The 24033-nt window shown below is 40.1% G+C and overlaps 3 protein-coding genes across 3 annotated transcripts in view; 2 read left to right on the forward strand and 1 right to left on the reverse strand.

The window, feature by feature from the left end:
• The first annotated feature begins 554 nt into the window (after positions 1–554).
• On the forward strand, positions 555–5197 carry prelid1a (PRELI domain containing 1a). Its single transcript, XM_010796994.1, has 6 exons — positions 555–665; positions 1402–1519; positions 2143–2368; positions 2455–2568; positions 3386–3464; positions 4228–5197. The coding sequence occupies exons 2-6, from the start codon at positions 1428–1430 to the stop codon at positions 4347–4349; spliced, it is 633 nt and encodes a 210-aa protein (XP_010795296.1). The 5' UTR covers positions 555–665; positions 1402–1427; the 3' UTR covers positions 4350–5197.
• Positions 5198–5945: 748 nt separating this feature from the next.
• Positions 5946–9444, reverse strand: mxd3 (MAX dimerization protein 3). The gene is made up of 6 exons (XM_010797006.1): positions 9192–9444; positions 8440–8545; positions 8302–8331; positions 8046–8160; positions 7709–7874; positions 5946–7168 (listed from the first exon to the last, which is right to left on the reverse strand). Exons 1-6 carry the CDS (start codon positions 9259–9261, stop codon positions 7050–7052), a joined length of 606 nt encoding a protein of 201 aa, XP_010795308.1. The 5' UTR covers positions 9262–9444; the 3' UTR covers positions 5946–7049.
• A 724-nt stretch (positions 9445–10168) lies between these two features.
• LOC104967548 (protein FAM193B-like) overlaps positions 10169–24033 on the forward strand; it is a 14477-nt gene continuing 612 nt past the window's right edge. Inside the window, exons 1-7 of the mRNA XM_010797040.1 lie at positions 10169–10566; positions 11888–12166; positions 12793–12979; positions 14883–15101; positions 15730–16141; positions 16368–16551; positions 16679–16930. Coding sequence (XP_010795342.1) covers positions 10405–10566; positions 11888–12166; positions 12793–12979; positions 14883–15101; positions 15730–16141; positions 16368–16551; positions 16679–16930 — 1695 coding nt within the window. The 5' untranslated portion in view covers positions 10169–10404. The remainder of the gene's footprint in view (positions 10567–11887; positions 12167–12792; positions 12980–14882; positions 15102–15729; positions 16142–16367; positions 16552–16678; positions 16931–24033) is intronic.

The raw sequence follows: 24033 nt of genomic DNA on the forward strand, positions 1-24033 counted from the left end.
ACTAGCAAATACAAATACTGAGCTTACACCCTTGGCATCAAACCGTTTGGGCATTAGAGCTCATGTGTGAAGATTTGGCTGCAGTCTGGAGATGTATTCAGGGATGGTTTTAATATGCGTAAGAGATTATGCATCTGTCCTAAAGTATAGCATGCTGAAGAGGATATATCTCCAGAAATAGCAAGACATGTTCATATTAAAAAGATAGTTCACCCAAAATACACAGTTTCCGTTTACCTGTAGAGTTATTTATCAATCTAGATTGTTTTAATGTAGCTATGCATTTTTTAGTTTGAAGGGAGAACTGTCCTTTTAACCATAGCATTGTTAAATATTTGAGTTGAAGGGAGATTGTACGGATGCCACTTTTAAGTTTTGGGGAAAAATTACATGATATTTGACCCCAAGATTCCGATCAAAATCTACATTTCAGGTAACAAATCCTTTCTCACGCTGTAGTGCATTTTGCACGGTTACCTGCTTCCCTCTAGTGTTCAAACTGGATATTGCATCGTCACCACCTACCGGATATGTCGTCTTCGTTTGACCTTCTCTCCAGTTTCACATGATTTGTCGGTGGCTGCCATGGTGGCTGCACGGTGAAATCCATGCCGACAGGAGTATAACATGAAAATACCCAACTTTTGAATGTTGTCGCCTTAAAGGTAACCACCTTTGCCTTTAGGAATGAAAGCAGCAATTTACTTTTTGAATGTCGATTAATGAAATCAATGTCTTTGCCATTCATTCATAGAGACTGCTTCATGCTAGGCTAGCTCATGCTAACTAGGAAGCTTTGCAGTGCGGACGTGACAAATGTGACATACTTTATATCTGATTTTAGCTACTCACTGTTTGGATATTCATTTGTTTGTGCTCATGATGGTCGCTCAAGGCTTATTTTGAGCAGTTTCAGTGTGGTATTTAAGAAGTATTATTTGAAAGACAGCTGTCATGTAATAATAATAATAATAATAATAGATTTAATTTGTTAGCGCTTTTACAGGTGCTCAAAGACGCTTTACAGATAATAGTGAAGAAAGAAAGAAAAGAGAAGAAAGGAACAACAAATAAATATATAGTTAAAGTTAAAGTCAGTAGTAGTCTGAAAAGTTCTGGAAAACGTGTGTCTCTGCTAACGGTGGGATGTATAACAGATGTAAAACATTTAAACAAACCTATGTAATACAATAAAACTTTTTTTATTTAGTTTAATATGACCTTGTCTACATTAATGGTCAATTGGTTAAAACAAACACAAATGTTCCCGAATCTTCGAATCTGCTGTCCAGTGAATTCCGGGCTCCCGTTGTATTTACCTGAGCTGCGTCCTGCACTGTTGTTGGAAAGCTAGTTACATAAACGTATGAAACTCACAGGCTGTATTCTGTGTCTCCACAGCGGGGCCACAGTAAACACACGGCACCATGGTGAAGTATTACTGCTGCGCAGGTATGCTCAAAAGCAGCTGGGACCAAGTCTGTGTTGCTTTCTGGCAACGATATCCCAACCCTTACAGGTGAGTGATATGAGTCTGAATTCAGTGTTTCCTCTGCTCCTTGCATACTCTGATCTATCCAAATTGCAAAGCATGAAGGGTTGGGATTATGTGTCTACATTTCTATACTCAAAGTGGTGAAAAGTAACTGAAGTGTATTTAATCTAGCAGTGTTCTTAGGTATAGGATTTAGGTAATTCACTAGTATTTTAGGGTACTTAACACTTTGAATCCACTACAGTTCAGATGCTTGTTTATTATGTTTTTGCACATTGATTATTAGATAAAATATGTAATTCTGTGATGTGATATAACATAATTCTGTCATCTGAGGAGAAATGTCATCTTTAACACGTTAAGTCCTTCTGTATGCACATAATTCAGAACTTCTGCTAAAGTAAGATGATTAATTTTAGACTTTGACCTGTAATAGAGCATTTCTATATTAGGATGTTGCTATTTTACTGTGAGTAAAATACTGAGTGATTGGTGTATGATATTTGCATTCCTTTAGGTTACTTATTTTCATATATGTGCTTGCATAGATTAAACAATATTATTTAATTGAAGAAAAATATACTTTATTATAAGCCCACAGAGGTTTTGTATTGTTGTGATCCTTATCTTCTCCTTCTCTCCCACAGTAACCATGTTTTGACTGAAGACATCATTTTCCGAGAGGTTACTCCAACAAACTGCCTCGTTTCCAGACGTCTCTTGACCAAAACAAACCGAGCACCTCGCTGGATGGAGCCCTACCTTCCAAAGCAAATGTCCAGCTCGGCATATATCATCGAGGACTCTATTGTGGACCCTCAGAAAAGGACCATGACCACCCTCACATGGAACATCAGCCACGCTCGACTCATGGTACCACAATGTTTGCTTTCACTCAGCATGGCACAAAGTAACAACAGCCTCGTGATCATTTGTTTGTTTTTTTCTCTCTGTTACAGTCGGTTGAAGAGCGGTGCAAGTACTATATTAACCCTGAAAATGGCAGCTGCACTGAGATAAAGAGAGAAGCTTGGATCTCTACCACCATCTATGGGCTCTCAAGAGCTGTTCAGGTCAGTAGAGTAAACAGATCAGGGAAAGTGCTGAGGGGGTCTGAAAGGAAGACTAACCCATCTAACTTTTCATTAGGTAACATAACACATAGTGTTCAGATGTACTAGTTGAGCAGCTGAAGCTGTCTGAAACTACTTAGGTTCCTGATTGATTTATCACAGAGTTAAGTAGTGGAGCCTCGCAGATGGGGGTTTCTGCAGCCCCCTCAGCATCCCCCCCTTCCCGCGTCCATTCGCGATGTCTCGCTGTCTCGCAGACCCCACGCAGCAAGCAGGAAATGAACCCAGCTCACACTGTCCGCTCCTCGCAGCAGTGAGCCGCGCAACGTCCCGCCAACACGGCACCCAGACCCCACGCAGCATTCTCCTCTGTTTGTCCTTACTGGTGTCCCTTTCTGGTTGCTAACGCCATTGTAACACATAATCACTGATTTTCCGCTGTAACGGTGGTGGATTCATCAGAACAGAGTGGGCGAGCTGACCAATCAGAGCACAGTGGGCTCACAGGGAGGGGGGGGGGCGGGGCAGGAGCTCCAACAAGCCGTCTAGGACAGAGAGTGAATACACATACTATACAGAGATGCTATATGAGAAACCAATGTGAGTTTGGAAAATTGCATTTTTTTAAAATTAATTATTAAATCTATTCTAGTATACCTCAACAATGGAATTATGATCAGTAGAAATGGCCATGACATGGGACCTTTAATTATTTTCAGACATGGTAGTACGTGTGCCGATATGAGGTGTAGGTTGTTGACACAAGACTTATGTTAAAGTGCTTTTTAAGTGTTGGCTGACTGTGTTCTCTTTCCAGGAATTTGGTCTTAGAAGGTTCAAGAACAGTGTAACAAAGACCATGAAGGGCTTTGAATACGTGTTGGCCAAAATGCATGGTAAGTTGTCAGTTATAATACAATGCATTAGCCGCATGAATAAAAGCATCGCTAATTATTTTTGGAAACACCTGTTATTTTCCTGCAACGACAATTCACAATATCTGCAATGAAAAGGAATAATTAAGAGGTACAAGTGCTCTGATGCTAGGTATTTTGTTAAGATTCAGTTTAACAGATGTAAAGTAAAAGATGGAAACTTTGAGTAAAATAAAAACTGGATTATGCTCTTTAAGCAATCTTATCAGTCAAGTCTAAGAACTGGCCATTTGGGTATAGCTTTCCTGCTGTTTAAATCCATGTCATAGAACTTTTTATTAAAAAGTGTATATATTTAGTTTGGATGTAATGGGGGCGGGGCCATACTTGTCCAACTAATTGTTCATTTAAAAACTGTTAACAAATCAAGGCTATTCACTCATTGGATATTTGTCAAGTTCAATTTGTAAGAAGACAGTTTTATGTGTTAAAATAACAAAAATGCACAATATCAGTCTCTACTGCGACAGTTTAGTCATTCCAAAGTTAAGGGCTTGAATACATGAGGATAACATAGTTTGATATTTAAAATGTATCGGCATTCGTGGAGTATTGTTGACAAAAACCCTGTGATTGACACACAACAAATCTAAAAGTCGGTGCACATTAGTAATTAATGTTCTTTATTACACAATTCAGAACAATGAAGTGTTATCGTAGGTTTTCCTGCGCTACATAAATATCTATACCTTAGCCTTATTATAACATATGTCCTATTTTTTAGGTGAAACTCCATCAAGAACCTTAACAGAGACGGCTACGGAGCGAGCGAGAGAGACGGCCCTGGCAGCTAAGGAGAAAGCCAAAGATCTGGCCTCCCAGGCTCAGAAGAAACAGTATGTGTGATGAGTCGATCACCGGTTCTTTACCACTGATACTAGGACAGATTTATCTATACCCTTTTGTTTAGTTGAGCATTGGGGTAAGACAAACTGATCCCGGGTCATTGGGTAGACACCTGACCTCTATGAGGAAGCATCGTGAATGGTGGTTGGACCATAAAAGGGCCTGAGCTGGGTTCAAGAGCCTGTTCCAGCCTTCTAAAATATATTGTACTTTTGATACCAGATCATCTCAGTATTTACCGTAGATAGAGATCTCAGAGGAACGGCTGAATATGGCTCCAGGTGCCATAAAACAATAATAGCACTTCGCCAACCTTGATGCCGTTCATCAGACCTTTGCTCAACCTCTGTGCCCTTCATCAACGTTTACTTTTTGTTCTGTTCCTGTTAGTACGTCATGTTGTTTTCTAAGAGCTTTGTATTATTAACAGCTTTTGTTCTCATGCTAAGATAGCATACCACAAGATCTAATTCATGTGTATAATTTACGTTTTATGTTTCTCCACAATCATGTTATCTATTCATTTAGTTTAGTTCACCTAACCACACCTTAATCATCTTAAACCTGATTACTTCAAGTTGAAGTGCATTAACTGGAGAAAGGTCCTTATTGCTTGCATTCATAGCTTGATAAGAAATACTCCCTTGTGGGAATATGTGGTTGCAGGGGACATCAGTGTCTTCGCCTGAATTTCAAATGCGTGTACAAAGGCAAACATGTTACCTTGTTTTGTGCATTCAGTTTAGGTGTGATGATACAACCCATGCAACACTGTGCTCTTACTTACTCTTACTGTGTTGATTCAATATCAGCTTGTCAATAAATGGACTGTTCCTTTGTAACCATCATGCTGTGATGTCTTTGAATAAGTGGTGCCTCGATATACTGACATATACAATCGGGTTGCAATATCCAACTAAGATCATGTTTATTTTCCTGTAATATTACTTCTTGTCAATTACTATATATACATCTTTTTTATAGAGAACAAGGAAAATCAATCTCAGATTGTACTCAAAAGGCTTAACGAATGCAAAAAGGTGACAACGACCATTACTTTGTTATAAAGCAGGGGTGTCAAACTCAAATACACAGTGGGCCAAAATAAAAACATTGGTACTAGTCGAGGGCCGGACTGGTTCAATGTTTATTGAAATTAACTTATTGCACATATTAAACCTGGAACTAACAAAGCTTAAATTATTGCCTATAAAAACAACATTAAATAATCAGTTGCATTCATTTCTCATGGCTCTATCTGCAGCTTTTCCAGAGTCATTTCTTATGATTACATTTTTCCACAGGCTAACAGCTTAAAAAAAACTCCCCTCAAAGAAAAAACCAAACATGCCCTGTTGTCTCAAGAAAGAATGTGCAGAATGAAACATCCATTGAAACTCAGTTTGCTGCTCTGTCATAATTAGAAATCATTTCTGAGAATCACTGTAAACAAATAGGTCCTGAAACTCGTCATAATGCCTGTTTGCATCATTTCAAACAGCATTACTGTCTTATAGGGTCATAAGTACAATGTTACAAACTGTTGAGTTTCATAACTGTAAACCAATCAGTCCAGGTAAAAAATGAAACGTCACATAAATAAGAAAAATATTTATTCATTAAAAAAAGCTTACACCAGTTCAAAAATGCTACATTATATTACTGGGCGGAGAGATAGATGAATTCATACATACTATTAAAAAAGGTAATAAGGCATCTTGCATATACAAAAGTGATGTGAACAAGCCCCTTCAGTTATTAAATATATAGCAAAGAATATGATACATATTTGTACAGCATCAATTGCATAATTACTACAAGTTGACATTACCTGCCTGGCGAATTTGTATTTTATTTCGACAAATGCGCAATCACAGTCGTGATCACTTCCAGCTCATCTTAGCAGTGAATATAACAAACTGTCGTAATGCCTCTCTCACAATGCATCTTCACACGGGCAACAACATTCTTGCACTTGATCAGACTGGATTGTGTACAAATACAACACATTTATATTTGCCCCAGTTGCCAGATATAACTGCAAATATGACCAGTTTATTTCAGATTACTGTTTTCATTTTAATATACCCATAATCTTTTGAAAACAAGTGCAATGTGTACATTTTGTGCAACAGAAAAAAGACGACTGAATTTATATAATAAGACGATAATACAAATCATAGCACAGTTAATGCTTAAGTGCGGGCTACACATGACATAACAGAAAAGGAACTTAGTGCTAAAGGAAAGCTGTATGGTATACTACATCAAATCTGATTTAAGGCAGAATTCAGTTGACATACTGTAGTAAAGAATAAGTTAAGAGATTAGAATAAAAAGCCCTCATTTGGATTTTAAAAAGCCCTTACAGGCTAAGGAATACGCCCTTAAGAGATGAATGAGCTTTTTGATTCATTAAGTTACAGACACAGCTTGGCTAAGGTAAGAAATGCCAGAAAATATATATGCGCAAGGTTACATCCATCCCTGCCCAGTGATTTTAAATGCTTTTCAGTGCAAAATGGACACAGCTCATTCACACCATTATTGTTTAGCTTGTAGTCTGACATGTTTTAAAAAGAGAATGTCACAAGTTACTCCATTTAAAAAAAGTGTTCAGTTGTACAGTAACATTTTCCTCCGTTGGCTTGTTTTTGGAATGTTTTTCTCCTCTTCTTGACGTCAAACGAGTTACTACTGTCATAGCCAGGCTTTGTCCATGCTGGAGTAACAGTGGTCTGCATCAGTGTGCGTAATGCTCAGTCCGTCAGAGTCCACACAGTCGAACACTATGCCTTCCACGTCCACCTCCACGTCCTCTGTAAAGGGACCGACAAAACATCAACTCCATTAGTGAAAGAGAAAAAACACGATGGAAATGTGGGAAAAGAACATGCAAAAATATTTTGTTAACTTGTGTTTTTGTGGTTCTTGCTTCAATCATTTGGATGAAAGATTTATGTAAGTTAATAACAAAATACAAATAATAACGTCACAATACTTTTCCTTGAGGTTGATAACCTGTAATATTGATTACTTTTGATTTAGTTTCATTCATAATATGTAAAATGTCCAAATCCTAAACACTTATTAATGAGTAGACTACACTAATGTATGATTAACAAATACGTTTTGACAGAAAATTATTTTTGGACATATTTTTTTTTAGAAGGTTTCTCTCCGTCTTTTTTTTTTTATAAATCCTCTGCTGGAATTTCTAATTTCCATTAGAGCAGAATCACAGGGGTTTGAATGTGACAGAATAATGATCAAATATAACCAAACCTTTAATTGTACTTCAAGCTATAAAAGGCTACACATTACTGTGACTACGCCTGGTTGAGAGGCTTGGTACGTACCTCTGTCAGAGTCCGACCTCTCAGACGACATGGTTGACCCATGACTGTCGTTCCTCATCCTCTCGGAGCCTCTCTGCAGCTGCTCCAGCCGCACCCGCAGCTCTCTCTGCTCCCAGCGCAGACGGCCCTTCATCTGCTCCGCACGCTCATCCTGCTCCTGCAGCTTCTGAAATTGAAAAAGAAGAGACGGAAAAGTGAGCAGGGGACTAAATATGTAGACCCAACTTTAGAAGGTATCTATCAAATACTGTTAGCAAATGCACCATGATATCAGGACAATAACTGTCCCATTATCATGTTCTTAACTAGGACTTCTATGAGTCATGGTGTTGTGTACCTTTATGTGCAGCTGGGCTCGTCTCAGCAGGTTGAGTGTGGTGTTCCTCATCGAGTCAGATGACAGAGGGACTTGCTTCTTCAGCTCCTCTAGATGGTGCCTCAGCTGAGCCCGTCTAAAAAGCACAACAGATGTTATTTCATGGAAGTGAAAACAGGCCTTTCAAGATTGTCCTCTGCATTTGGCCTAAATATAAAAGTTTGTTTTTTTATACACTTGTGATATAATCTATTGTTCATGACAAAATAGTCCATACCTGTTTTTTTCCAGCTCGTTGTGAACTGACCTGCAGGTACAGAAAAATACAGTTTTGTTAAGCTATGAAATATGTTCATGTTTACAAATGCATAACCACACCCTTTTTTGTCAGTTGTCTGTTATGCAAGGTATTCACCTATTGCCTCCACCACCAGCAGATATCTTTCTGTTCTTCTGTTTGCTCCTCTTGTCAGAGTCATCTGGACTGAGAGGAAGGAGTGAAGCATATCCATGTTCTGCCTCTGTGCAGGAAAAAAAACATCACAACGGTGTAAGAAAACTGTCTGAAATTAAATAGCAACGATGTTAAGTATAAATACTTAAAGTGATCCCATTATCATCGGTAATGAAACCTAGTGCTATAAATGATCATATAATATCTAATCTCTTCCTAAATCGTCAGAAGAGAAGGACAAAAGCTGCTGTCAACAGCATCATCAGCTGGGCGTTTTGTTTTTGGCGCCATCACACCGCTCTTTCACTTTTATAAAACGGCTCTTTGTAGCCTCACAGGCAGAAATGCAAAATAAGATTTTACATTGTTTTAATAGGAAATGAAACGTTGAGTTTAGCGTTGTCCCTTTCTCACTTTCATTGACAGTAGAGAGCGTTCACCGCCGCTCTAATTCCTTTTCAAACTGGAGCAGATTGGCGCCTTTGAGTACAATGATGAGACCGATATGTAGGTCACTGAGTAATGGGATGGATCGCCTAATGTTACCCTTGTTGCAGAAAAAAATATACCCTATGCAACACTAACATTCTGTTGTATATCTATATTGTGTTTTGCATTACATGCATAGTTCATTTAGCTTCAAATGCATTTCGTTGGGTTAACAATAACCAACTTCCTCCCCTGTAGACTGACAGTTATCATAAAAACCTTACCTCGCTCTCTTCTCTCAAGAAACTCAGCAGCCCGGAGAAGCACCTGGATGTTGCAAATGGTTCCTTCCATTATAATTGTTGTTAAAAGAACAAAATCTCTGGTAAACAAGCAACTGTGGCGTAAGCGTCGGCAGTCAGGAGATGAAGCTGTGTCTGTGCTACGTCCTCAGTTGAGACCACAGAGCCTAAACACTGGCGCTGCGTTCACGTGTTCGGCGTAAACTCGGACATGTAAAACTGACGTCAAAAAAAATATCCGGAGGGCACAACGTTGATCTATAATAGAGACAAGGAGGAACATTTAACTAAAGTATTGGCATCTGGTGCCTCATTTTCGTTAGAAAAGAGAAAAAAGTTTATGTTTTGGTGACTTTTTATTTACTTTTTCATTGTATAAAGTTTTAAGGTTACAATTATAATATGTCCGAAAGCAATTGAAGGCATCTACAGTCAACGTAAAACGTCATGTCAAAGCTCCCTCCCCTCCTGTTTGACAACACCTTTATTTTTCAAACATTCATTATTTTGGCGGACTATATTGACTTGTGCTTGACTGATATTTGCATGAACTTATACTTTCTTTCCACTATTATATTAAAACCTAAAGAAAAACATGATATAAGATGGCCGTCTGAGAGCTAACGTAGTTTTGTAAAGTTGCATTGTTAGCTACATATGCTTTTGTTACACTTAGTATAATTGTACTCTCCCCCTCTTCCGATGTATAAAAAACAAATGTGTATTTGCCTAAATCCATCTGATTATCTTACTATTCAAATATTTTTCATTTACCAGACGGTGTACATTTAACTTGCATACTTTTAGTAACATAGAATAACATGGTCTTATTATGTTGAAAACGCCAAAACAATCGTTTCCGTAGTTAATGTAGGCGGGAGGATATGTCAAATTGGATTTTCATTCACATAAGAAAGTGGGAGGGGAGGATTGCCCTTACCAAAGATGGCGGTGTCTGGCTTCAGTGCTTGCATTAGGTTTCAGTTGTAGTCTCCCTATAGGAGTGAAGCCGCATTGCCAGCAGTATCTTTAACCTATGAACTCCTGAGTGTGCCAGTCCTCCGCCATATTGACTGTTGTCTTGACTGGAGGAGATAGAGAACATTTTTGAGGTCCGAGAAGAAACGAAAGTGTGCTCTCCAAATCCTCGAAACTGGTGCAAACTTGGCCAAAGCGTATTATAAACAACACCGTAATGGCAAGGAAGAAAAGCAAGCAGCCAGGAGTCGCCCAGAAGGAGCTTGCGCCCGGACAGCAGACCGCACCGAAGAGCCCAGTCTCTCCCGGCGATGCAGCTGACGGTGGCGGCGGCGGAGATGCTGGGCTGGATAGGCTGGCCAATACCAGGGCGAACCAGGTAGCTAGCAACAAGCCAATTGCTGCTTTTAAAACAGGCTAGCTAGCATCTGAGCTAGCATCACTCTGCTAATCCAAGCATCTTTCATTGTGCTATTTTCTTCTAGCTAGATTGTGCAGATGTGAAGTTATATGCATCCGCTGTCTGGTTGAAAGCTATTTGTATCGTTATGTAGTAGTCGTAGATGTTGTACTCTCACATCGATTGATATGTTAATAAATAAATAATAGGCTCAACTTAGCTAACAGACTCGTCCCTAGCAGGCGGCGTTGAGGCTAGCTTTGCAGCCCAGCTCCTCTGACGGACAGGTGACATTGTGCCTCGGACAGGTCGTACAATTTCCAGCATTTACAACTATTCATCCGCACAGCTTACATTAGCCCGAAGGCTAGCTGGGCTATCATCTCCAGCTAGCGCGTTGCAAACGTGCTTAGTGCCTGCAGTTGAACCCAATACACAGGAACCACACAGCCAGCAGTAGCTAAACAGCTGCTAGCAAGCTAATTATCTGGTTAGCTTTACTAGATAACGAGTTCATAATAAAGCTAGCTAACTAGTTCGAGTTTTTTATTCGACTCTATCATACTGTTTACCTCTTTTGCTGTGTTGCACTACCGGAGTGTGACAGGAGCTCATGTTAAAAAAAGTTTAATGCATGAAGCTATCGGACAGTGATGCCTAGGCTTAGTAGGCTAGCTAAGTCGAAGTCAGTGTGTTAGCTAAGTTGAGGGTAAACACTAACCTTAGCCTTAAAAAGAGAAGATGCTACTGCAGGTTTTGACCACTGTTGCCTCAGCAACCATCTGACCTCAGAGCCTTACGTTTTCACATGTTAAACCACCACAACGGTATGATGCCAGTTTAGACACGTCCCAATGCTACTGATAACATATTTCATTTTTAGGCAGAATTGTGTTATGCTATTGTAATTATCAACATTCACTAAGCTTTTATAGTATTATGCAACTATACAATTATATCCAGAAAATACTGGAAAACATCTCCTATATCCATAACTGTTTAGAGAGTTGTTGATTTAACCTTTTAAGTTTTGAATCACCTTTGTATTATTCGTTTTTGCTGGATGCACTGAATAACAAACTAACTGACTGTAAAATGCACACATAATCCATATTTTAAAAGGTCTGTTGACTGCCTACTATGTTTTGGTGACAATGTCCTAATGCAGAAACTATCCTGACAGACATCTGACGTAGTAGACCATATTTTTATTTTCAATCACAGGCGCGTACTCAACCTCTTTATCCTGTGTCTCTCTCTCTCTCTCTCTCTCTCTCTCTCTCTCTCTCTCTCTACCTAGCCTATGCACACCTGCTGCCTCCTGTGCCACCGAGAATTTAAGGACTGGGGAGCAAACTCTGTGAACGGACTCCCTGGGGGCCATGGGACCAAGCTGGCTGATGCCGTGCCTGCGCTCTCCCAGGCCTTATTGCGGGAGGCACCAGGGCGTAAGCTTGCTGATGCCGTGCCCTCGCTGTCTCAGTCCCTGCTGGGAGAGGTGCCTCTGTGGATATGTCAGAGCTGCTGCAAGAGTGTGGAAGAGGAAGAGAGGCGAAGCACCCAGGAGCAACCAGCGCCGGTAAATAAAAAAGGACTAATTTGGGTCATATGTCTGGATCCTTTTTTACAACTTCTTTGTACTACGTTTTAGTTTAACTGTGTTGGTTTCTGTCGACGGAGGCAATCTCTTCTTTATTCATCATACAAGGCATGTGCTTACTCACTAAATAAATCGTAGTCGTAAGTTTAAACGTATAGTCTTTTTTCATATTCAGTAGTACCTTATTTTGTATTTATGTCTCTGGCATATCTAAGGCAGCAGCAGCAGCTATCAACTCTGCTTTCTTAGGTTTTTTTTAACACAAATGCTTTGCATGAAATGCAAATGTCAGACTTCTCTTTCATCTTACTTAAGCTTCACTTGAGATGAACTTGGTGTCCCAGAGGTTTTGTTGATATTTGGTTCAAACATGCAAATGTGAGGAATAAGGAACAGAATGAGAGACGGCTACCTGCAGTGATTTATTTTATGTTTTGTTTGTTTTTTTACTTAATATGGATTTATGGATTTTTCGCTTGTCAATCTATTTTCAATGTATTACAAGAACATTTAGTTTGTTACTTGGTGCCAATAGGTTAGCCTACTGTATTTAAACAGCTCTGTGATTAACCAGTGTGGGCTTTGTTTTTTTTATTATTTTGCAGGTACCATTGTCACACTCTTCCTCCTGTAAGTCCCAAAGCTGTGGGAACGGTTACCCGGAGCAAAGTACTGTGGATTGGGACCCAAGTTCCTTCCTGTCAGCCCACAAACTGTCAGGGCTCTGGAACTCTGCCCACACCAACGGAGGGGAACACTGCAACCACAACACTTCTTCACACTCACAACCAGGTCTGTCTTTGCAGGGTAAAACACAGCTCCAGAAAAAAAATCTAGTGACATTGACAGTAATTGCTGAAAACATCAAAGACCTACATTTCAGGCTGTGTTGCAAGTTACAGTTTTGTAAAATATACACAAATGTGGTTAGAATCAGTCTCTAAGGATGGCTTGTTAGCCTTCTTAGTTCCCAATAAATGTGTGATTTATTTTTGGCCACTTTGTTCAGGTGTTAGTTTATTAGGTCTTAGAAGTATAAAGAGGCATCTTGTAAAAGCTTACTCGGTGAGGTAGATGCTTTTAAAAATAACACACTTTCCATCGAAGATGATTTTACTAAATCAGAGAATATGACTTGTGACTAAAAAAGCTAAAAGAATACACTGGATTAAAAATCCACATTTAAGTCTTTGTCAAATTTCAGGGATTACATTAAGGTCACAATCTGTTTGAATATCTTCTGAGATAAACTTCAGAATTATTGAGCACTTATTGGATTCAGCTTTTTAATATAAAAATACTTAAAAATGGACCCTTAAAACCCTCTTTTATAGGGCTGTGGTTGAAAAGTGATCATCTCTTACATAAAGTGTGATTTATTTCTTGAAATATTTAACTTCCTTAGATCTAATAGGGAATTGTGTTTGGTGATGGATATGATGGCTTTCCCAGTAAGGATTGTTTGGTGTAATGAAGTGAATGATGGTGGACATCGAAGTGCCTGCGTCAAGATGCATCAAAGCATTTTAAGATATAGTTGAATGATGTTGTATCCTAGCTAAATCATTGGACAGATATATCATTTTATCATTTGAGCATTTCTTGGTTCAATAGGACTGTATAACACATTTACTCGGGTGCATTACTTAGTTATAACATTGTCTAGCCATTGCAGCGATACCTGAGAGAAGTGCCTCGAGAGGAGAATGGAATGTGAAAGTGTGGCAGGTTTGTCCTGGGCCTGAGACGGGCAGTTGTTTTATAAGGGAAGCATTACATTTCAGACAGCTATGATTTTAGCTTTTGTCTGTTTGCTTCCTGTTTCTTGGCTTTATTCAGACCACCTGTAGAGTTTACCGGATGCATAGTTATGGTTCTATCTCTAGTTTAGCTTATTCTCAAATGGGTCATCTTGCCAAATTGCATTTAACTCTTGTAAAGGAAATTAGTCATACTTGATGGCATTTGTGCTCAGTGAGTGCAACGGTACACTTTCTGCATGGACTCAATTTAATCCCAGATGCCTGCCTTTGTTTAACTTTATTCCATTTAAAAGTTTGCAATAATAACAATAATGTTTTCAACTAGAAATAATATCCCTGTTTTATAAGTTGAATTAGAACCGAGCTAACTATAGTACTTCTAGATGCCATTGCAGATGTTTAAGCTGGTATCAAAGGGGAAATTTCTGCACTGATAGCCGGTGTCAGGTAGAATTGCAAAGTGAAAGGCTGGCTGATAGGGAACCAATGTAAATGCAGATAGTCTCCTTATTCTATAGCTAATACATTGTAGTACTACTTCCTTGTTTTTGTTTTGATTATCAGAAAGGGGCTCTCCCCTTTTAGAGCTTAAGAATGTCTGTCAATGCTGGTTTCTTTATCATAGCAGTGAGAAATGATCACCATTGGACAGATGAACATGTTTAAACATGCCTTCATAGAGAAGGAAATTATTTGTACGAGACATAAACCGCAGTCTAAAACAAGACTGTTGAATGACTGAAATCTCAGCACCAGGCAATTTTTTCAGGATTATTCAAGGACATTGATTGAAGCACTCAAACAATCCAGGAAGTTATGGTGCTCAAATCAAAATACGATTATTTTTGGTTGGAACTTTTTGTCAGATTGTCTTAAAGGGACATTTCCTTTTAAACCCATCATCAAATTAATGGAACATTTTTAATCTCCAGGTTTAACAGCAGGTTCAGCTTGTCATGAGAAAAGAGGACTCCATGAAGCACCGGGGAAATCTGCTAAAACGTCGGGGGCCAAAGTCTGTCCCTACAGTCACCCGTCATCCCAGACCTCCAGTGGATCTTCTGCTGGGAGCCCCCTGTCTACCTCAGCAGATCTTTTTAAGACAACGCCCAAGCACTTCAAGACCATGTGCCGTCGACCAACACCGCCAGGTAACACTTCCTGTGACTCTTAGGCACTTGCCCATTTGAGGCTAGAGGCCATCCCCCTTGTTAGCAAACCTGCCATCCCCCTTGTCCCTCCAGTAGCAATAGAGGGTTTAAAAATACCAAATCGCCTACTGCTTTAAAGGTTTAACAGCATTTACTAAATCTAAATCTAACTAAATATTTGAAATATCTTAATCAACCCGCAATGTTAAACCTTAGGAAAATGTAAGGACTAGTTATTCATATTTAATGATGACTTCCTGTAATAGACACCATTATTTAAACAATATTTTTATATCGCACAGTCAAAGATCTTAAAAATAAATGGCTTGCCTATTTTATTTTAAACTTACTGTCAAAGTAAACTTAGATCATTTATACACAAAGGGGACATATTTGATGTACACCTTAGATATGAGTGGTAAATGCATTAATATTAGCCAAAGCATAAGAGTTCTTTACGGGACAAGTTGTGCAAACTTGACCCCCCTCCCAAGTTACATTTCTGTCTGTACCCGTAACTTATTCAGGTAGTAATAAACCCCTCAAAATAAACTGTGCAGACCAGAAAAAAAACTGATACAGCGTTTATGATTTTGAGTCATTTGTATTTTTGTTTTCTGCTGTCCAGGTGAAGCCTTCCACCCCAGTGACCACCATCAGCACACAGACTTGTCGGTACCCCCCAACAGTCCCACCGGCCTGTCCTCCCAGCATTCCTCCCTCCTGCCTCCAAAGCCGAACTCTGGGCAGCACGGCCACGTCACCTCCTCGTCCGGCGCTGGCGTCGCAGCCCACGCTCCCTTCTCCCCACTGGTACCAAACCTCCACGGCCCCTCAGCCAAACTCAACTCTCCCAGTCCAGACAGTCCCACACCTGTCCATAAGCCCAGCCCCTGCAAAAACTCCCACATTCCTGCCGTGAACACTCAGCACAGCAAACTGGGCACGTCCATCATGGGCTGTAACCACCCTTGCAATGGACACAGTGCGGGGACCGTGGCCCCTTCAAATGCGGGCCATCTGACAGCTGGGGCCTGCAGGTAGGGATTCCTTCTCAACATTGCTTTTTTGAAATATTTTAATCCATCTGCAGTGTTAAATTATAGGAATATCTAAGGAGTAGTTATTTATATTTTATATTTTACAGAATTCCAGACTTCCAGTAGTTTTTCAAGTGTTTCATCAAGCTTTAGGGGACACCACAAAACCGCTTAAAAAATACAAATGCTTTTTGATGGTCAATGTCAATTATGTCTATTTGTGTAGGGACCAGGCGTGTAAGGGGCACAAAATGACTAATGGGACGTTATGCCACCCTTCGTCGGAGCTGGAGGAGGGCGAGGATGAAGACAGCAGCTCTGAGAGGAGCTCTTGTGCCTCCTCTTCCACCAATCAGAAGGACGGGAAGTACTGCGACTGCTGCTACTGCGAGTTCTTTGGGCACAATGCGGTACTTTAAACGTTTTTTTGTTGCTCTCGAGTAGTAAATGAGAGTTTCCCTTGCTTTTTCCTGCTTGTTTAACATTTATAAGAATCTAACATGAAAATATTTTTTGCTATATATCGTTTGGTCACAGCCTCCAGCTGCACCAACCAGCCGTAACTACGCTGAGATCCGGGAGAAGCTCCGCTCACGTCTGACCCGGCGTAAAGAGGAGCCGCCTCAGCGCCAGGATGCAGAGCTGACAGTGGCCGGCGCCATCGACAACCGGGATGTAGACGAGCTGCTGGACTTCATAAACAGTTCTGAACCCAAACCTGTCAACAGTGCCAAGGCTGCCAAAAGGGCCCGACACAAACAAAAGAAGAAGGTAGAGTCACTTAGAAATGTGATACATTTTTTTTTTCTTTTTTTTTTAAATTGTATCCTCTAATATAGGGCATTGTTTTTGAGATGTGGATAATCATACTGATAAAGAACACTACTGTATTCCAAATGCTACCAAGTCATATATATTCTTTAAAACAAGGAATACTAATAATACATTTTTCAAAACACAAACACCTCTAGAATAGTTATAAGCTAAAATTAGACTTAAAGTATAATCCTTTCAATGACTCCAAGCAACACATTTCAAATTAATTAGTTACTATCAAATTAAATGAATACAGCTCTGATATGGCACTAGGAGATTAAAGAGAGAGTGACATCAATGAGATAAAATTACAAACAGTAGCGTTCGATTACAAGAGGCATACTTTAATTTTAACACACATATCACTAATAAAAACAGCTCTATAGAACGTGTATTGCATGATTTAAATTAAGTAAATGGCTGTTGCTTTGATTTAATAAAAAATATTTTGAATGATAATCAAGAAACTAGGGGTGTAACGGTACACGTACCCCGGTTTGGTACACGAAAGAATATAACGTTAAACGTAAAAAATTGAGAACGTGAACAACTTCTTGGAAGTAATCTCAGGTGCTGCGTCGCAGCATTCAGAGTAATTTGCTCACATTGGGTTCAACGCGTCATAGAGCGAGCAAGTCATTTCATTGGACGAGAGGCATACTATGAGAGCTGGTCACAGGGATGCGTTCAAATGTAGTCAGTAATTTGAGGAACTGTCGAAATGGCGAACGCAGATAAAGTTGAGCTCGAAAATCCTCCAGCATCATTGAAGTCTCCGGTTTGGGAACATTTTGGTTTCGCAGTTACGTACAAGGATGACGGACAAAGACAGGTGGACCGAACCAAAGCTGTTTGTCGGCATTGTTCAACTAAAATTGGTTACGCGGTTGGCAATACATCAAACTTGACACTCATGGATTGAAAAGTCATACCCCCAAACGTGGAAATATCACCGGGTACCAAAATAAAAAAAGAACTGAAGTGCCAAACCCAACTCCCTCTAGCATTTAAGCCTCCCACCACTCGCAAAAAGTCAGACCGGAGCAAAGCTATTTACAAACGCCAAATATCCTTATGTCGCCATGATAGCAAAGCGCTACCTGGCTGTATCTGCTACCTCTGTCCATAGCGAGAGGGTGTACTTCACAAGCAGGAGCACATTGTTTAGGCAGCACATCTGGCGGCTTTCGGCAAAGCATGGTGGACCAAGTTCATTTTTCTATAAAGAAACATGAAAATACAATGACAAAGCAAGTCATGATGTCAACACTGGCTGCTTAGGTAATAGTACAGTTCAAATTACAGATTATTTTCAGTTCATCAAATCTGCACCTTAATGTTTATTTTATTATATTTGTATTTATTTGAGAGATATGTCACATTAATAATAATTAAAAACCAAAACTAATAGTTTTATGTGTTGTGAGTGAAGTAGTAAAGTTGCAAATACAGATTATTTCAGTCAGTCGAAATGCTGCACTTAATGTTTTATTTATTATATTTTGTATTTATTTGAGTGAATACATTATTCACAGTTTAAGAATAATAAAAAATATAATATAGTATATTTTATGGTTTGGTGTAATTTTTTTCTGCTGGTACCTAGAAAACGAACCGAACCGTGGACCTATAAACCGGAGGTACGTTACCGACACTTAATGTTGTGATACTATTGAGTACCATCTCTACCAAACACAAATGACCAACGTGATGTCAAATCTACAAATGCATTTTCTGCAGCAGATAGAGAGACAGGCGATGCATCAGAACAAACACAGTACAGATAAAAACATGAAACAGGTGTAGTCATTAAAACAGGGTTTATTTACAAATATTATTTATATTTAAAACTTTTTTTTCTAAAAAAAACACAACAAGTTATTTTTGGCAGCCTTAAAGTGTCAGAGTATAAGAAAAGAGAAACTGAGAATATTAAGACACACATTTTTCATCTGAAACTTAAAGAAATCCTCTCAAGTATTCTCACTGAGAGAGAAACTTGAGGTTTGCGCGTGTAAACCACATGATTTACAGTTAAATAATCCCAGACATGTAAACGTATATTAAATACATGCCATAAGGATCATCAATGTCGAATAACAAATCAGAATGACAAAACAATTATAAATTGCAAAAGAGTTTTCAAAAAGTGATTGAAACTCCCTGAATGCACACAAAAAAGAAAACGTGTTAACCAGCGCGGTTCATTAAGCTTCAACTTCATGAGGATCCTTTCTGACTGATTCAGTCTTTGGTTGTGCATAGAAAGTGATGCATGTCCTTTTAAAACACGTCAAATAACAAAATATGAGTTTTATACAAATACATTCCATAAAAGGCACGCTCTTCCCTTTAGTAAAGAGCTTTCCCAGCAGACTCCTTCATGTCTCTCTAAAAGCTATGAAAACTATAGGGCAAACAAAATGAATACTCAAAGATTTTTAAGTAAAGTAAATTAAATCTACCGTAATTTTCGGACTATAAGCCGGGCCTTTTCCCCTATTTTTCGACGCTGCGCTAATAACGGTGCGGCTATCTATGGATTTTTACAGCTAACGCCAACACCTTTAACTCTATGGGCTCTTTGGCCCCGGTCCGCGGACCCCCACCTTTAAGTGGCGGGTTCCAGTAGGAAAAGCTGGAGGCCGGAAAACGATGAGGACAGGTGGCGCGTAAAAGTGGAGACCGGAGAGTGGTACGCCACTGCTTGCGGGCTTATATTGCAGGTGCGGCTTAATAGTCCGAAAATTGACGGTACTTTGCCCTAAATCTAAGTCAGGTGCTAGGGAAAGCAATCTCAGATGCAGATAAAGTGCTTCTTCACCTTCAGTTCAGCATTTCTTCATGCTTTGCTTTATCATGAAAGGAAAGGTCTTCCAAAATAAGTGAACTCTCTATGAAGTCCCGTGTCTATGGCCATTTCACCTCGCATCAGAATTCCATTGTTGAAGGTATAGGGAGTGCGGTGTTATGCATGCCCTCCCAAAAGGATATGATGACCGTTGTCCAAACCTAACTTTTTCCCAGTACAAATCCATTGAATGCCTGTGAGCTTTGACTTTACCGCTGCGCCGAGCTCCCGCGAAAGTGCAGTGGGCCTAACACCGGCGCCTCCCCCCCTGTTGACAGTTCACGCATTGCGCTATATTGTTTTCCATAACTTTCCAGAACCGCGAATAATGGCATTTTGAATTTCCATGACTTTCCAGGTGTTCAATGACTGTAAGACACCCTGGACTCTGCAGGACCGTTTACATAAAAACCTTCATAACACACAAGGGGGACGGGTAATAACCGGAAAGCATGACATGTGGACCTTTAAGAAAAGCAAAATTATAATATTTAAATACTAAAGCCAGTGAGTAGCACTTGAAATGTTTGGCTCTGTACTGAAACCTGATGTACTTATATGATTCTGTTTTCTCAAAGTTTGTGTCTTCCTGGTCCAATGTAGTTATTGTAGTCTCTTTGGATAAAAGCCCTCAGCAAGATGTAATGTAAACTTCATTTAGACCTCTTCTGATCGATATTAAAGTCCTCTTCACACAAGGCTCAAGATTTAATGTGTCCACATTTGCAATGAGGTTTAATTCAAAACTGATTTTGTCCCAGGTTTTAGCTCATGTAGATGTTGGGTGAGACTTTCTGTGTTCCGACGGTAAACTCTCTCTGCAGTGTTTCTCTGGCTGCCTTCACACATAGCTCAGATCTGAGAGGGATTTATATTAAACTCATTCAGACTGGAATCCTATAATTTTAATTGAGAGAAATATGCATACTTATTATTATTATGTATATATTATTTCAATAGCTGCAAACCTGATGGGGTACAAAAATGTATTTTTTTTTGTAAAGCAGCACCTTTTCAATCTTGCTGGTTTGTCAGACTGAGTTTGGTCCTTAGGTTGAACTAGTCTGATCAATTAAAACGCCTTACCGTTCATTTTATTTTTATAGAAATGTTTCATTTAAATCTTTCTTGTCTAACTTATTTTCCACACCTATTACATTTTTTTATATGAATATAGAATTCCCTTGATTCCGGGCTGTCAAAAATACTAATCATTTTATTATCTTCCTTTCAGGTCATTTTAACGCCTTTCCACTCCACATTCGTACACAGCTTTATGTACGAAGTGTGATCAAACTGAAGTTTATTAAATCCTCTGGGAACATCTGTGTAGAACGAGCTTCAAGTATTTAGAAGTTTTTTTAAATCAGCCAGACATGTTTCAGACCCATGAGGTGTGTGGAAAAGAGGTTAGGTTTACATAAACCTAATTTTAACTGCCCTCAGCAAAAGGCTTTAAGACAAACTCAGGAAACTCAAGATTGTTCACACACATCAGATGTATCGCTAACCCTCATCTGACCTCAGTGTGCTCCTCTGAGGAACTCTCAAACACGGGCCTTGTCCCTGTTAGCCAAACCTCATCTTCTCCCTGCGAGAAGAACCTGCAGCAGAGAAATAAAAACATATATTTACATAAAGTCGACTTTTATACAACACAGAAATGATTATTTACGGCCAAAACCAAACATGTCCATGTTGGCAGTGTGTGTTAGTTACTGACTGAATTCTCAGCAGGAATGAATGTGTGGAATTGACAGATGAACCCTGAGGACAGAGCATCAGACTCTCATCAGCCATCGACTGATACTTTTATTTATACTATATCACTTCTCATTCAGCTAGTTCTCTATTTCACTGCTGTAGATTAATCACAGGTCAGTCGTATGGTATTTTAGTAAAAGAACTTGTTGATAGTTCAGCAGCATGGTGACATAATTGCAGCTTTGGCTAAAGTAATCTGTGAGCAGCCGCACCTCATAAAGCCAACGTTTAATAACAGGAAGCTTTCATAATACATGTAATGGATTCTATTGGTTCTGATCTTCTGGTCCTGTATGCTTGTCTCTGCAACGCTTCATGGTTCCTTGCCTTAGAACACTAAGGGCTCTCTCTGTATAACTTTAGCGAAATTAAATCACAGAACAAAGCTGTTTGGAAACAAAGGGTTAAGGTTGTTTTTAGTTTCAGGCTCCACAGTAAGCGTTGCCAAGGTGTGCCATTGGCAACAATTCAGAAAAAATGTCAACCACTTCTTGGCCTTGCTAGGGATCGCAGGAGCTGTTAGATTAACAAAGCATGCTTATGTAGTTTGTAAAGGCACTGCCTGGCGGCCTGTAGCACCATCCTTGAAGGAGCCTAATGTGTGGGCTGGACCCTGATTTTACAGGAAAGGAGTGAGCCAAGAGAGTAGAGAGCTGTCGAATTCCTTGTTCTGTTTTCTGTGACTATCTGCCTCACAGGCTCTCTGACCCTTTCAGTTGCGCAGTGCACTAAAAGAGACGTTTGTTACCATACGGAAAAGCCAAAAACAATGGTGTAGCGTATCGAGTAAATCTGGATTTTGTCAGAAAATCCGGGAAGAAAATATGACCCCGGAAGAAAACGGGGAGGCAGTGAAATCGGGAGGGTTGACAAGTGTGAACCGGGAGGGTGTGTGGTATTTAGGTGGCCGCGAGAAAGAGACCTTACGTGTGTTGTTGTTAATCATCTGGTGCTACCTAGGCTGCTGCTAACGGATGATAAGGAGTCTTGTTTAAATGAAAACAGAGGCAGACACATTTCGCGCACAACTGGCGCCGAGCACCCTTTGATTTATGCAGGTATGCCAGACAGTGGGACATTGTGGGAATAAGTCAGCCACACTCAGTGCGCCGGCAACATGATCATGGCAAGCGCCTGCAGGCAAGCTCCGCGTTCGAGCCATATGCCTTGAGATGCCATAACACCACACCACACACACACAGCGTCACAATCACACACACACACACACACACACACACACACAGCACACAGCACACACACACACACAAACACACAGCACACACACACCACAACACCCACACACACACACCACACACACACCCACCACACACACACACACACACACACACACACACAGCAGCAGAAACACACACACACACACACACACACACACACAGCACACACACAGCACACACACAGCACACACACACAAGAGAGGTTCCGAGGTTGAACCTGAGGCGAATATTTGAATGTTCAGAGGTTTTTGTGTTTCAATATTCATGAGAATATTTTCATGGGTCAAAATGATAAATAAACAATTTGCTTTAAAGCATATTTGATCCACTCATATGTGATAGGGTATTAAAAAACTTGAAAAATATTCTCTCAGGTAAGGCCCCTACATCCAGAACAATAAAAAATGTGGCGATTAATTCGATTAAAATATTTTAATGCGACTGAGCACCCTAAGTATTGTGAACAGACGTCTTATTCATTTGTTTTTAGAAGCTCAATAAATAACAAAGAAGACCTTTTGACCGGCACTTCTCTAATTTGTTTTAAACTTTAAACGGGACATCTTGACGCGGCGAAAGAAAAAACTGAAACCTGGTCCGGCACGGTCCCCTCGTTCCCTTGGAAGAGGTGAAGAATGTGGGCGTTTGTCATCTGCTGTGGATTACCGGAGAGAATACAGCGCTTTGCTCGACGGGGAGGGATTCGCATTGATTTACAGCGGCCGGGAGCAAACCGCTTGCCTCGGGGAGGAGAGAAAAAGAGCCCACATCGGAGAAAACAGAGAGTGCAACCATGGCAACGCATGGCGGGAAGTCTTCCTTCGGCTCTTTTGTGGCAGACTAGCACCGCGCCGCCTTACAGGGCCTGCATAGTAACAGATCTGTGTCCCAGTTCAAGCGCCGCTGCATCCTCCAACTGAGGTGCATTCGGAGGCCCGCAATAACGGTCACTCGCCCAAAACGCAAAGGCTAGTCCCAATTTTAAAAAAAGACAAAGACTCCCCCCGAGATGCGGCCCGCAAAGCAGCCTTCTTTCCCCCCCAGATTTAGAGGAACATCTGATGTACACCCTGCCGCGGTGTACCAATATCCCTAGGATGGCAACGGGTGACGAAATGAGTTTAAAAAAAATATAAGGCTTGTAACGTCCCCATCCCAACGGCTACCAACTCGGTTTCAAACTGGGAATTCGTTTTTAAAATGTACTCACCCCCAAATAGTAAACG

The sequence above is a fragment of the Notothenia coriiceps genome, unplaced genomic scaffold, assembly GCF_000735185.1.
Source record: "Notothenia coriiceps isolate Sejong01 unplaced genomic scaffold, NC01 NC01_scaffold00002399, whole genome shotgun sequence".
In the NCBI taxonomy this organism is placed as follows: Eukaryota; Metazoa; Chordata; class Actinopteri; order Perciformes; family Nototheniidae; genus Notothenia; species Notothenia coriiceps.